At 40.8% G+C, this 14,394-nt stretch overlaps 2 protein-coding genes across 2 annotated transcripts in view; both read left to right on the plus strand.

The window, feature by feature from the left end:
• Positions 1 to 1,077: 1,077 nt before the first annotated feature.
• LOC136441607 (F-box only protein 38-like) lies at positions 1,078 to 11,051 on the plus strand. The gene is made up of 15 exons (XM_066437989.1): positions 1,078 to 1,237; positions 1,537 to 1,750; positions 2,143 to 2,827; positions 3,010 to 3,130; positions 3,596 to 3,769; positions 4,113 to 4,358; positions 4,588 to 4,662; positions 4,917 to 6,140; positions 6,583 to 6,788; positions 7,254 to 7,356; positions 7,830 to 7,996; positions 8,398 to 8,543; positions 8,870 to 8,967; positions 9,324 to 9,440; positions 9,910 to 11,051. The coding sequence occupies exons 1-15, from the start codon at positions 1,114 to 1,116 to the stop codon at positions 10,086 to 10,088; spliced, it is 3,879 nt and encodes a 1,292-aa protein (XP_066294086.1). The 5' UTR covers positions 1,078 to 1,113; the 3' UTR covers positions 10,089 to 11,051.
• Positions 11,052 to 11,870: 819 nt separating this feature from the next.
• Positions 11,871 to 14,394, plus strand: part of LOC136442605 (NLR family CARD domain-containing protein 3-like) — a 35,283-nt gene continuing 32,759 nt past the window's right edge. Inside the window, exons 1-2 of the mRNA XM_066439549.1 lie at positions 11,871 to 12,073; positions 12,411 to 12,514. The gene's annotated coding sequence lies outside the window, so the exon portion shown is untranslated. The remainder of the gene's footprint in view (positions 12,074 to 12,410; positions 12,515 to 14,394) is intronic.

Genomic DNA, 14,394 nt, shown 5'->3' on the forward strand with positions numbered 1-14,394 from the left:
AGTAAATAATATTAATGTTTAAATCTATTTAACTTCTTAACGAACATAGAATCTTGCTTTTATTTCTAATAGTATTTAATAAAAAAGATGTTATGACTAGATTTCTTGGTATTTATGCAGAACTTAGATATAAGATTTATGATTATTCCCCAGTCTGACGAACAGTTTATAATAGTCTAGACTAGTTCAATTTGGACAAAGGGAGAATAATATCTTTACTTCAGATTAAAATATATTTACTATCGCGATTTATACCGCTATGCCATGTAGCAAGAATATTTTTTCTAATTGATTTGTGTCTGATTTTTTTTTTTGCTTTTGAATTGCTTCAGTAATCTAAAAATTTCCAAATAAAATTGGTTCTCCCCTTGTATTGTTATGCTTACAACCAGTAAAACCAAGATGGCGGAAGGTAAGTGTGGAAACGGGACTTTCCCTCGTTTGAGGTCGGTTTTCCCTGCTTTACTCCAAAAATATCGAGCTAGAAATAAATATCACCCAGCTGCTAGTTACCCTGGCGATAGTGATTGGGCTGTTGTCCAAATTTATGCCAGTTTATAATGTTTTCCTCTCCAAATTCCCCGAAATACCTAGTGTTGTTGCACCAGTTGTAAGAGCTTCCGGATTGGTGGAGAATCAAGGTGGCATGTTTCCCTGATACATCATTCTGGTGCTGACCTTTGCTCGCTACATCGCATCACAAAATCTATTGAGCAAAGACATGGAATTTTCATGGGCTATTGACTTTCATTACAAATGCTAAAATCAGCTGATGTAATCCAAAATTTGTCAGCGAAGTCATAGAAATTATGTTGAGTTATGATAGCCAAGGCTAAGGTTCATACCCTATACAAAAATGATGAAACAATTCATGAAATATTTTGTTTAGTCATTCCTTAATTTTCGTATGAAGATCGGATACAGGTACAGACCTTATGTACGACTTGTTGAAGGCATGTGACCAGATTATTTTAACAATATAATTTTCATTAATCGTTAACGTTAATATAGTATTCACAAACCAGTCGAGTTATCTAAACTATCTCTTTCTATCATATAACAGGGTTCCCCGCCACTGTTATCATCATAAGTAGGAACCTCTGAACCTCGAAGATGCCGAAGAGAAAAGCAAAGAGATTGCATCTGGGAGATGCTGACCCTCCCTCGAAAAAGAATGGGTCAGACCCAACAGTGTCATCACCTGCAACAGGAGGTGATCCTACCATTGTTGCAGCAGGTAGGGCATAATCTGGCCAACTGTGCATTGAATCTCCTATATTTCTGTATGTGTATTCAAAAGTAATTTGTCTTCGGAAGTTCCTTGTGCTCCTACTCTTTTCGATACGTAAGGTTGGTTCTTTGTTAAGGTGTGTCTCTCGTCAAATGCAGGACCTTTGGCAGAGGCTTTGGCTTAAAGTTATGCCATTGATGTAAACTTCCAAACCTCGAGCATGGTGGATAGACTGGTGCTTTGTACTATGTGGTTATCTACCCATTGGGCGATTCATATTTAAAATCCTTGTCCTATAACTGTAGGTCCCACTGACTGGGTTAACAAGCTGTCCCTGGAGGTGCTGTGTCACATCATGGACTACCTGTACCTGCGCAACATCATGGCCCTGGAGAGTCTGTCCCGTAAACTGAGGGAGGCTGTGACCATGAACCTGCGTGTGCGCACGTCGATAGACTTCACCGAGGGCAAGTGGTACGGATGGATGCCCAATGGCTTCACCGACGAGGGCTTCAGGAGGTCAGTCTTGTTGATATCCTCCGATGTCCATTACTAAAATGGATTGTGAACATGGGGAATTGGCTGTGTTTTTACACCATTTTACATGATAATCATTTTGTTCATATTCTTGGATGTCGATTGGTAACATGGCTTATAATATAAGTATGGTACATTTACTTTTGATTTTGTTACTGTGGAGTGTGGACAATTTGATGTCTAACTCATATCATTCAATATAGAGCAATTACCCCCACTGATTAAATGATTTTCTTTAGGTTTAGTATTGCAAGACCTGATATGTAAAGAACAATTTTAGAATACTAAAAAAAAGATGACATGTTACATATATCCTGTATGTACAATATGATTACACACTAATCATGTTCCCCTGTTGTATCTTGGTGCTGCAGGCTTCTGCAACGGTGCCCAGAACTCGTGAGCATCTACGGCCTCCATCCACAGTTTGTGGTGAAGCGGCGAAGGCGAGGCATTGATTACTTCAGCGTGCCCGGCATCATCGAAGCCCTGCAGTCCTGTCCCAACTTGTTCGGTGTGGAAACCAGCAACCTGGACATCCTGGAGGCCATCGTCACATACCTGCCTCATGTGTACCTACTGGGGCAGTTTAAGAACCGTAACGGTTACTTCCCCATCTCTGTTGAGAACAGAGTGAATCTCCCGGCCAGCTGTAGAGTCACGTCCCTGTACCTGACCGGGGTTGTCACACCAGACTTACCCGCTATTGACCTCTTACGGCATCTGTACCTGAAGTGGGTAAAGTTCACCAGTGCTAACCCATTCCGTGACTTCCAGTGTCCAAATCTACGCACCTTCGTCATGAGGAGCTGTGCAGGACCATCAAATGCTTTAAAGTATGTACCGTTGATGACAGGATTGTCTGGGTCCAGGTATCTGGAGCGTATCGAGCTGGTACGTGTACCATTCCTCGGAGGCTTGATCCAACACGTGGTTGAGGACAGCTGGCGGACCCGTGGGTACCGCAATCTGACAAAGATCGCTTTTGGAGCGTGCAAGAACGCTCTAGAGGTGGATCTGGGATTCTTGGTGATCACTGCAGCAAACCATCTTCAAGAGGTAATACTACAGACACGTAAACTTTCATGTGTAATCTTTTCACTAAAGGTCTGACCATACAGCGACCAAATTAGATCTGTGTAACTCTTGATTTTATGATTAAAATACGATGCAAGATGACAATGAAGCACATAAAGCGTAAAAATAACTTCTTTCTTTATCTATTATTTCCACACTTGCAGTTGGACATTCAGCCGTCTTTAACCAAGGACAGCGTGTTTGCAGCCTTGAAGATGGCAGATGTGGACTTCCCACAGTTTGACACATTAAATCTGGGATTCATAGATGAGTTCCCTGAAGCTGGTAAGTATTTGTCACTTTGAGATACATCACAGGCAGAGTCTTTCAAACCCATTTCATCTAGAGTAACCCTAACATAAAACCTGTCAGTAAATGGAATAGGGTATGTACTAGTACCTGATGAATTGGCCTTTTGGCACTAAATTTGTATTGGTCACAGGTTGCTAACTGATAAAGATAAGTTAGGTCAAAAAGATCTATCAGCTGTATCTTTCAGATCTATACTTGAAAAAGTAGCAAATTGACAAAGAAGTGTGTTTTTATAAAAGTTCAGTTGACATTCAGTTTTGATTTTGTACACATAACTTAATCTAGCTGCAAAATACTTTCACAACTGTTACAAACAGAACAGCTATGTTTACAAATATAGATGCATACCATATACACAGGGTTCACTGTTACCGATAGTCCTGATGCATGTGGTGTAGTTTGTACATCTGCATTTTGTGTTGTTTCCACTGTCTACAGGAAAGTGGACCAATGCACAGTTGGTTCAGCACGGACTTGCAGATGTGACAGAAAACCCATCAAACATCACAGACAACGGGATGCGATCTGTCGGCCAGGTGTTCCCAGGTGTCAAGTACCTGTCCATGTACAACGCTCCTCACCTGCACAACCCACACACCTGGCATGTACCTGGTGAGATTTTATTATTTTCAGTCAAAGATACAGATTTACTGATAGCTGTCTTTGTTGCAAGCAAGCCAGATGAGAATGGATGTACTTCTGTGAAAGTCACACTATAGCTGATCAACTTCATAGAAAAGTTAGGATACATGCTTTCCAGAAGACAACACACATTTTAATTCTTTTTAATTCATTGATGTTGTATTCATCTTCATGAGATTACATACCTAGCCTCACAAGTATGCGTTCAATCCTTCAATGAAAGCTATAATAGACTTACATTTTCTATTTTATAATGCAAATGATGTCCTGATTTGTGTAATTTATATTTCAATTCCTCTTTTATCATGCAAAGCTCTGGTGACGTGGTCTCGTCTTAAGGACCTGACCATCCGGCGCTGCCACGCCATCAAACTGGACAGCTTCTGTCAGCTGATCACGCTCCTTCCCGCCATCGAGTACATCCACCTGGAGGAGATGTTCCGCGAGCCCCCAAAGGGATGCCTCCGTGTCGGACTGAGCGCGGGAACTGGAATTGGGGTGTCATCTGCCCTGGTGTCCAACACAGGCACTGCAGGCAGTGGGAGTAACAGTACCCAAGGTATGACATAGACAAGCTAACCAGTAACTACATATACATGTACTGGTTGTAAGCATTAATTCTAGCTGGGGAGAGGAATGAAACAAGAGCACACAAAGGGACATAAATCATAAATATATCCTTTAGGTGTAAAGAGAACCAGCAACTAAGATATTAGTGTGGTAAAAGAAAGTAACATAACAAGGAAGTTGAAGATGCGAAAATAGAGAATGAATATTGTTTCTTACAGGGGCCACTGTGGGACATAGCAGCCATGATGATGATGACTCCAGTGACTCAGACAGTGATATGGAGGTCAACCAAGGTCAGTTGTCAAAGTTGAGAAGTAGACTTGCAGTAGAGCTAGGCTATATGTGATAATACTTTACAATGTTTAGATTACAGAGAAAAACTTAGCAAATTATGATATATGTACTTTATCTGAAATTATGTTGTCCACAGTTCACATTGTAACATTGTACTCATACGGCAGAAGTTATTCAATGTCATAACCCTATTAGGTAACTGCGATGAGAAAAGTTACAAAATCATTTTCTTGAACTGTTGTTCCACATGTAGGTGAAACAGCCTCAGATGAACCAAGCACCAGCAGTCATGACTCAAGGAAGGGAGGCAAGTCTCATGGCCACTCAGTTGGCCCCAAGGGGAAAGGTTTTGCCAAGAAGGCCCCTAAGGAGGAGGCAGAAGATATTGTGAGACCCGGCATGACCAGCCAGTCTTGTCAGGCAACCAGTGATGAGATCAAGGAAGACGTAAAGGTAGCAACTGAAGCAGAGAAGGCTCAGGAGGCTGAGAAGAAACTGGCAGAACAAGAAAGCACACAGGCACCTGCTGCAAAGTCCCCGGCATCTGAGGACGGAGATGACTCAAGTTCAAGTTCAGATGACGAAGATGAACATGATCATGATGCAAGTAGGCAGGTTCAAAATGACACAGAACAACCTGCTGTAGGTCAAGAAAGCAGTAACCAATCACAGGGAGGGACCACTGTCCAATCAGATCCTCAACAGAGAGTAGATAACCAATCAGGAGAGGGATCATCCCAGCAAGCTGACCAACCACCTGTTGTTGCACAAAATGGACTTGACCAATCAGAAGAGAGGTTATCACAACAGGCATCTTGTTCCTCAAGCAGCCAAAATGAGAGTCAAGAGTCGACAAATCAAGAGATCACAACACAGCAAAATGGTGCTTCTTCCACAAATGGCCAGATAAATGGTGACGCAGGGGAGGAAAGGGACATACAGCAGAATGTGAATTCAGACACTATAGCTGGCCCTTCCTCGTGTGATGTGAATGTCAATGAAGAAAGAGAGTCTGCTAGGTGTGTGTGTGGCCGTAGCCTAAACAGGAGACCAGTTCAGGACGGTGCAGGACCAAGCAATAGTGCAGATGCAAATTCTGAAGGACCAAGTACAGGTCAACAAAATGGAGAAAGTACAAACAGTAGGACTAGTACATGTGGCAGCACAAACACTGAACCTAGCAGTAGTGTTACTTGCAATGGAAATGTTGCAAATGGTGATGATGTTGCACCTAGAACTAGTAATGGTAATGTTAGTGACAATGAACCTGGCTCTCCTGATGACAACAGAAATGTTGACATAAACATTGAGGTTGCTGGTGCTCCCAGTGGATCTAACAGTGCACAGGAGCCAAGTGGTGCATCACAGGAAACAACAGAAGACAAACCTACAGTCAGCACAACTGCACAACCACCTGCTGACACTAGTGACAGGAGCTCTGCACCAGCTGTGAAACCTGCAGAGAAAGTCATAACTGGTAACATACAATTACTCATTAGTATTTAGACAAAAATGACACAGTTCCCTATGAGTCTGACAAAAATGTAGGCCAGTTTCTCATGACAACAATTCAATACGTGCTTCTGAGTCATCTTTGGGGTTGTTTTTTTCGCAACATTTTTACTTAAATGTAACTGAGACAAGATCTTGTATGGTACCTTAGTAGTACTGTTCTGGGCACATAGTTACATCATTATTTCTTGTGCAAACCTCATCTGAGGAATTAGTGGAGCCCTTTCAGCTATTCTCTCTCTCTAGTGCTATCTATTAAGTATAACCAGCTTTAAGCTGCATGTTTTTATCAAATGTAACAGAAGTACATATGTAAGCTGGTCCATTAATCTGATGCAAATAAACTATTTGTGCAGAGAAGGATATATATATAATAGTTTGTAAAATCATCCTTTTCTGGACTGTAGGAAGGACAAAGAAAGAACTTGAGGACTTACGTGGAGCGGACCCCAGGTACCACCGTCCTGTCACCCGGTCCCAGAGTGGACCAGGTTCCAGTGGTAACACTAGTAGTACCGTAAGCCACCAGACGACCACCGTCCTGAGGAGGGTGGGGACCAGGGATGTGGCCACCAGTACCAGCGACCCGGTCATCGAGGATGACTACCCACAGGTAGGAGTCTGTTGCATGTACAGATTTATTAACCTTTATCATGCTGGACCTGCTGGACAGAGCCACTTGGAAGTGCAGTGTGAAGACTAGCTGACAGCTGCCCACCCCAGGGAACCCTGCAGCAGTATAATCAAATACTGGATACTACTTCTATGCTGAATTAGCTGTTTGGGTACCAGTTCTCTAAGGGTTACTGGTTAGGCAGCAGAAAGAAGGTTAAACTTTAACTGTGAAATGATACGATTTCAGTGACTTGCTGCCTTCTACAGTCTGTTTAAACTATTACTTAGTTGCTATCCAGTTGCTTATACATTTTCTGTTACTTTGTGTATCTTATTACCTGGTTTTCTAACCTCCAGTTATGCAAAATTTGTTTTGTTTTATTTTATTTTCTGATATCAAAGAAACACTTTAAAAACTTGATGTGTGTCTCGGCCTGTGTGTAACCTGTTGTTTTACCTGTAGGTCCTGACTGTTCAGTCGTCCACACTCCTGAGCCTGTCGTTACACATGGTGGGGGTGACAAACATCGTGGTGAAGGACTGCCCCAAACTCACCTTTATCTCAGGTAAGGTGTTAGTCACCAGTCACTACGGCACATAGATTTTCAGTAGAAATATACCTTCATGGTGTTACATGTATATTCTTCACATGTGTCTATAACATGATGGCTTTTTAATTTTTTTTTTATTATAAGTCACAGAGTGGTTTGCAGAACATTTTTGAAATTTTAGGGTTTAAATTCTCCAATATTGCAAAGATTGATATAAAAGTGCATTTAAGTTGTGGACAATTTCTTATTCCAACATAGGTGTTTGTTCATCCTCGTCTACAAATTCTTCACTAACTTCTTAAGTTTAGAAGTAAGCTAATTGCTTACCGTGTTGTATGTCTTATTTTTCTAGCCTGAAATCTATCCTTGTTTGGCTTGTATACAATGAAGTAACAGTTGAAGCCAAACAAGGACAGATTTCAAGCTAGGATTGATCTCTAGGCAAGCTGACATTTTCACAAACAACAACAACCTTGTCCCCTGTACAGGAACAGCCTGTCGTGTGCTGAAGAAGATCCAGCTGGACAAGTCTCCGCGGCTGAACCGTGTGAGTTTCCAGCAGTGTCGTAAGGTGGATGTGAAGAATGTCATCCAGCAGGTGTGTTCCCTGCCCGCTGAGAGGAACAGGATGGTCACACTCAGGCCCATGCACAAGGTGTGTACAGGAGCTAGTTTTTACTGTTCTGTGAGATAACGAAAATCTTGCAATTTGTACATGTATTTGTTAACAGTTCTTCTACTGACTATTGGTATGTTTGTTTTTTCTATCATTGTCTCAGATCAAATGTGTCTTCTACTGTTAAAGTTTCTTGTTAAGTTGAGCCAATACCATTGTCCTACCTCAATACCATTACCATCATCCTCGATAAGACCTTAAGGTCTGGTGCAAACAGATACAATGTTATCTGTTTTTGCAATTTTTCATTTGGAAATTAAAAGCAATGGCTCAGGATTCTAGTGTAGGCCATGTGACCACATATGCAAATACTGGACCAGGTATCCTAGCTAAGAAAGAAAACCTTTGTATGGAAAATAATTTCCTTTTTCTCCTAACAGGTTGACCCCAGTGTGTTGGAACAGAAGATGTTTTCTGGTTGCTATGACTACCACATGTGCTTGTTATGGGACCACAGTAACCCCCCGTCCATCGTCAACAAGACTCAAGCACACTCATGGATGGACCTCGTCTCGAACATCAACCAGTAAGGCCTCTGTTTTTTTAGTAGAAGAGAGCTGAGATAGAGGATAAAATCCCGATGAACAAAGTTTACATTGATTGTTTGTTTCTATCTGTAAAATAATTATTTCCGGAAAGTGAGGCTACTCATATACAAAAGTTGATTAGTACAGTGATATAGAAATTAGAGCACTTATATGTCTCTGTCCTGGCCTTAATGATGTAAAAATGATACATATACTGTTTTTTTTATAGCTAGATGTGCACTAAGCATCTTTTGTTTGAAGTTCAAAACCATGTCCATTCTCCTGGAAAAGTGCCGTTCAACTTTTTCCTGACCCTTCCATCCAGGGAACTCCTGAAGAATGAGGACTTTAAGGAGGCAGAGTCCCCACAACCTGGGCAGGTCCACTGCTACCCCTGGGGGAGGGACATTTATAAGGCTGATGGTGAGTGTGCTTGTAGTGTAGTACGGATAATGATGGCTTTATCTTTCACAAATGAATACCATGAAATGGGAGGACTAATGATTTGATTCCTTTTAAATTACCAACAATTTGTTACACAATGTTGATTCATACCATAGCATCCAGTAGAATAATAAGATAATCTTTTGTACTTGTACTTACCATTGAAAATAGAGTCATGGTTGCAGCTTGATTTTCTTTGAAAAAATGTTTTGGCTCTAATATCATCTATAATGTATGCATAATGGCAAGTTATGTAATGGAAAATCAATGTATGTGTTTATCTGTAGCTAATCTACTGAGCACTGACCAGTATTTCATGCCATTGTGTCTAACAGGTCCTCTGGATAATGGTAGATTTGAGATGACCACAGACTTCCCATGGCTGAAGGCCCTGATGGAGGCAGAACCCAACAAATGGGCCAAACCACCTCCGGACAATGTGGACACAAAAGGTGGGTACTGACCACTCTGTTCACTTCTTTACACATGGACATTGTGAACATCTAGATCTCATGTATGCTGGAATAGCCACTCCGTCATTTGATGCCACCACGATAGATGAAAATAGACCATTCATGGATCCTTTACTGAGCTAGGAAAACAGAAAACTTTGGCTAACACGCAGGGCAAACAACATCATTACCATGACAACGTAGACCACTCACATCAGATCTAATATGCATGCACCACATAAGCATTCATGATGATACATGTATGTTGTTTGCTCCTTGCATTACCCATATTTCCTTATACTATAGACATAATGTTACTTGACACATACACAACAAACCAGCACACATTAGCAGCTTGCTAGAATCTATCACCAATGTGTCTTGTACCTTTTCATGTTCTGATTAATAAAAATATGAAATGAAATCAAAACAGAACAGATCCTGACTTATCGTATTTTTGCCTCCACAGAAGGCATATACTATCCCAGGGATAAGGGTCATCTGTCCACGGACCTGTGCCTGGAGTCACTCCAGGACACCATCTCGGCGTGTAAACAGAAGGGACTGCGCCTGTTCAAGAACGTTGTTCTTACGTACATACAGACGTGTGATGTGGACAGGGAGGTGGTGCCAGATAGATATGTATGAGAACATGAAAACAGAAGGGGCTGTGTCTGTGTAAGAATGTTGTTCGTACAAATAGGCCGTTGATATGGATGGCCAGGTGATTCCAGATGGATATGTTTGACTGTGTCAACATGTAGTCAGAAGTGACTGTGTCTGTACAAGCATACAAGAGCATTATCATCATACCAACCTGTGATATGTATGGCCAGATGGTTCTAGAGAGATACATGTATGCGGAATGCCAGGCAAACAACATCCTCAGCACAATGAAGTTAAATTTGTTGCAACCAGCTCTTTAAAGGGACATTTTTAAAATTTTTGAATTACTTTATGGCTTAAGTACTCAAAAGAGTAAAACCTATTTATTTTGTTAAAGAAATCTTCATTTGTCAGAAATGAGAAAGTTTGAGCGTGTAACTTTTCATTTTAAGGATGGACATGAATACTGTTGTATCTATTGCCTAGTTAGCTATAACCAATCTTGTTACTTGAAATATTTCGTAGAAGGAAGTAGCTGTTATATCATTTGTAACATTACTGATAACAATGATATGATGCTGAGATTTTGACTTCATTAAGTTAGGTTTTGGAGCAGAAGTTTACACAGAATCATGTCATTTACTTTAACATGAGATTACAATTCCTTTTTTTCAATTCGCACAAAAAGTTATGCAGATTAATCAGTTCCAAGCATAGGGTGTATTGGTAGTAAGGAGTACTAGTACTTTCAGTAGGAAGTTACTAGGAACTTGTGAAGATATTATCTCTTTGTGATAGACATGTGTAAGTAATGCCTAACAAGATGTACATAAAAATGTATGGGCATCATGCTCCTTCAAGTGTAGATGGATACACTGACTTATTTTCAATTTATGAAAGGTATTCCTTTTCTTTGATACAATTGTTAGTTCCGTCTCTTTGTGTAAAACACAATGAAGATTGTCAAGTCTATTCAGAATGTGGACATTACAGTGATTTTCTGCATGTCAGCTCATGATTTATTATTCAGCCCATTGTTTGGGATAACACATTAGATATTTTACCTTCTTTTGGAGCATCTAGTAGTCTTCAATAGTGTATTATACTAGTACTGGGCTGTCTCCAGGACCCATCCCTCCATCCTGGGACAGAAATTCATAATTCACCCTGTCCATTCCGAAATATGAATTCCATGATATGAAATTGCTGAAAAATGTTTTGTTTTTTTGTTATCTAGAATTGACAGATACAAAGAACAACATGGGCCCCAAACAATTAGTGGGACGGAAAAAATTAAAAGCTGGAGACAGCTCTGGTATCATACTAAAGATGTAACATTATTTAGTAGGCCTTCTTTTGGATCTCGATGTCAAGATTTTAAAGTCAATCCCACCCATGATGTGTTTTAAGTAAGCTTCAGTATGTGACTTTGCCTACAAAAGTACAGGACTACTAACGTTAGTAGAAGTTTCATCCCTTTAGAGGAGGCATTGGTCCTCCACAACAATAATGATTTAGCAACAGAGAAGGCAAGAATAATGTGCCTTCTAAATCATTCTAAGGTGTTTTAACAGAAAAATTTAAACAGTAAGTTGAACGGTGCCTTTTTCATCTTAGTCCCAGTGTTGGCGAAAATGTTGTAGCATGCAACTGGAGACTTTAATATTCATACTATTTGGAACAGAACATAAAATTAGACAACAATTTTGGCCGCTTGCAACTTAATCTTCAAATACATGTTAGGGCGGAAAGATCGTTAAGTTTTCTGACAGCACAGCTTTTCTTCGGCTGGATGGCTCTCAGAGAAGCCTTAAAAATGATTTTCCACCCAACATCTGCTTGAAGGTCCCCCGCGCTGCGCTATCCTGAATCCCCTCTTTGCAGAATGGAATCAACCATTTTCAAGATGGCGTAAGGCGGAAGTAAAGTTTGTGACTTTTGTTTGTCCACACCGTAGAAATCAACTTTCACGACTTTTACATCCATGAAATACGCACCAGCAGAGACGATGTGACGCTTGATACTCCGTAAGTTTCACTGGAGTCGATTTTTCTCGTCTAAGACTGCTATTTACTTTAATCTAGGAGTGGATCGGGCACACTACTCTCCAAGTATCTAGTAGGCTCCGGCTTGTTTTAGACGTCAGTTCAGAAGTATTTGTCAGGCTTTCTTTACTTTGTATTACGTCACGTACTGGTATTAAAGTACGTGTTTGTACTTGTAAGTGCGCACGAAAGCTGACAAAAACTATTTGTGGGCCCACACTTCCCAAAAGTTTGCAAGTTTTCCAGGTTATATTAACCCCAAGAATCCACAGTAGTTGACATCTGAATCAGACATCGTGTATTCTATGATGTTCCACAGGTGTCGGTTTTGACTAGAGGGGAGATGGACTCACGTTTTGGAAGGGGATTGCATCTTTATCACTGGTCATCAGGAATAAAAGTGTGAGGATGTAACAGAAGCTGGTAAGTATTCTAGTAGTAGCTTGCCTCTGTGTGTGGCCTCTGTGTGTCCTCTGTAAAAATGAAAATGCCCGAACGCCCGGAACGGCGTTCGATCGGCGTTCCAGCCGTTCCTGCCCGCTCAACCTCATTTCCCCCGTTCGGCGCCGTTCGTGTCACTTAGCACCCCGTTCGCAAGACTGCGACATGAACGGGCGCGAACGGCACTCGTGTAAAAGGCCGTTCGCGAACGTCCACAATAAAGCTGCGGACGCCTACTGAGCCGGACGTAACGCGTGCCCGTTGCTCAACGCCATCTGTCGGCAGGTGCAAAATTGCATCGCTGTTCCGACATGGCCGTAACGATAACTGTACATCACGGTTGACCGATCCGGTTAGTCAGGGACGGCATGGGGTTCTTCCTCTAACTTCTGAAATCCTTTATTTGCGTTAGCAGTTTCTATCCAAATGCAAAAACTTTTAAGTCACGCCAATCGATAAATGAAAAGATGTGACGTGTTAGTCAATTGAAACGTTTTCTAGGCGTGTTAATTTCCGCGTTATTACGTTATGTCAAACGCGTGTGTCAGACGTATGCTTGGAGCTCTCTGTAATATCGATCTTTTCGTCAGAGACAACTTGAGACAACTAGTTATTTCTCACATATAATGTCGGATCAAACTTTCAGACCTTATTAACACCTACCATGATCAATCTCTCGCTGCTTCTGGTCTATTTAGCTAATTGGTTCCGTCTCAGAAGGGGTCCGTCTTCAGGTCAGTGACCCCGGTGAGCCGGCGGGTGCTCACTGACCCATTTGTGACCCGAACTTCTGAAAATTACGAAGTTCCTGTTTTGAATAAACTGAGTGCAATTTATATACAATTGACAATTGAATTCGTGCTACAAATATGTTTGCGAAGAAGAAAGGTCTCTTGCATTCTTGGTTCAGCGCTAAGCAACCCGACACGCCGCCGGGGCTGCCACCCAAATCTATCACGGTCTCGACGCATCGACGTGTCCATGGAATCATGATTGAACCAAGGAGGTTGTCATGCAAATCAGGGCAATTGACAAGTTCATGTCAATTATAGTTTTTACACCCACGCGAGTCCTCGTTCGTGGCTAGGGGGTTATAACCACTGGAGTCCTTCTTCTGTATTTCAATGGTTTAATTTCTAGTTCTTGTTTTCTTTTTCAGATACAATTTCCCCCGGCAGTCTGGAGGCACGCGGCTAGCTGTGTGCTACAATTCGCCGAATTGGACCATCGCCAAACTATTTTACATGTTCAATTTGTTACCAGTTTCAGTTTGTTACCAGTTTCAGTTTGTTACCAGTTCAATTTGTTACCAGTTTGTTACGTTCGGTTTTTGTGTGGAATTGTTGTGTTTTCTTTCTTTGTTTGATATCGATTTCCTTTGAACTAACACGTTCACGGCATTTAGATTTCAACAATTATACTAACATTCCATCGCAAATTTTAACTGATTATGACAAATGGGAATATTACTGAACATACAACCAGCAGCTTTTCACTAACACTTTCATTGAATTATTTCTAACATTCGATGAAGTAACTTACAGTCTATCGCAAATTTTCAAACTGATAAGATCCATACTTAACAACATTAAATTTTAAACGATTAAAGCTAATATCATTTCCATTGTAACTTGCCAACAAGTAACAGTTCGTCACAACTACAAAATAAGAAGTTACATCCATTAAGTAACGTACAGCCCATCAAATTTTCTAATTAACAATCCCGAGACTTTAAAACGATATTTTTTGAAACGATCAAAAGCTAATGTAAAACGATCAAAAACTAATGTAAAACGATATTTTTTGAAACGATCAAAAACAATGTTACTATCATTATAACTTACCAAAAAGTAACAGTTCGT

Source organism: Branchiostoma lanceolatum, chromosome 9 (assembly GCF_035083965.1).
Source record: "Branchiostoma lanceolatum isolate klBraLanc5 chromosome 9, klBraLanc5.hap2, whole genome shotgun sequence".
NCBI lineage: Eukaryota > Metazoa > Chordata > Leptocardii > Amphioxiformes > Branchiostomatidae > Branchiostoma > Branchiostoma lanceolatum.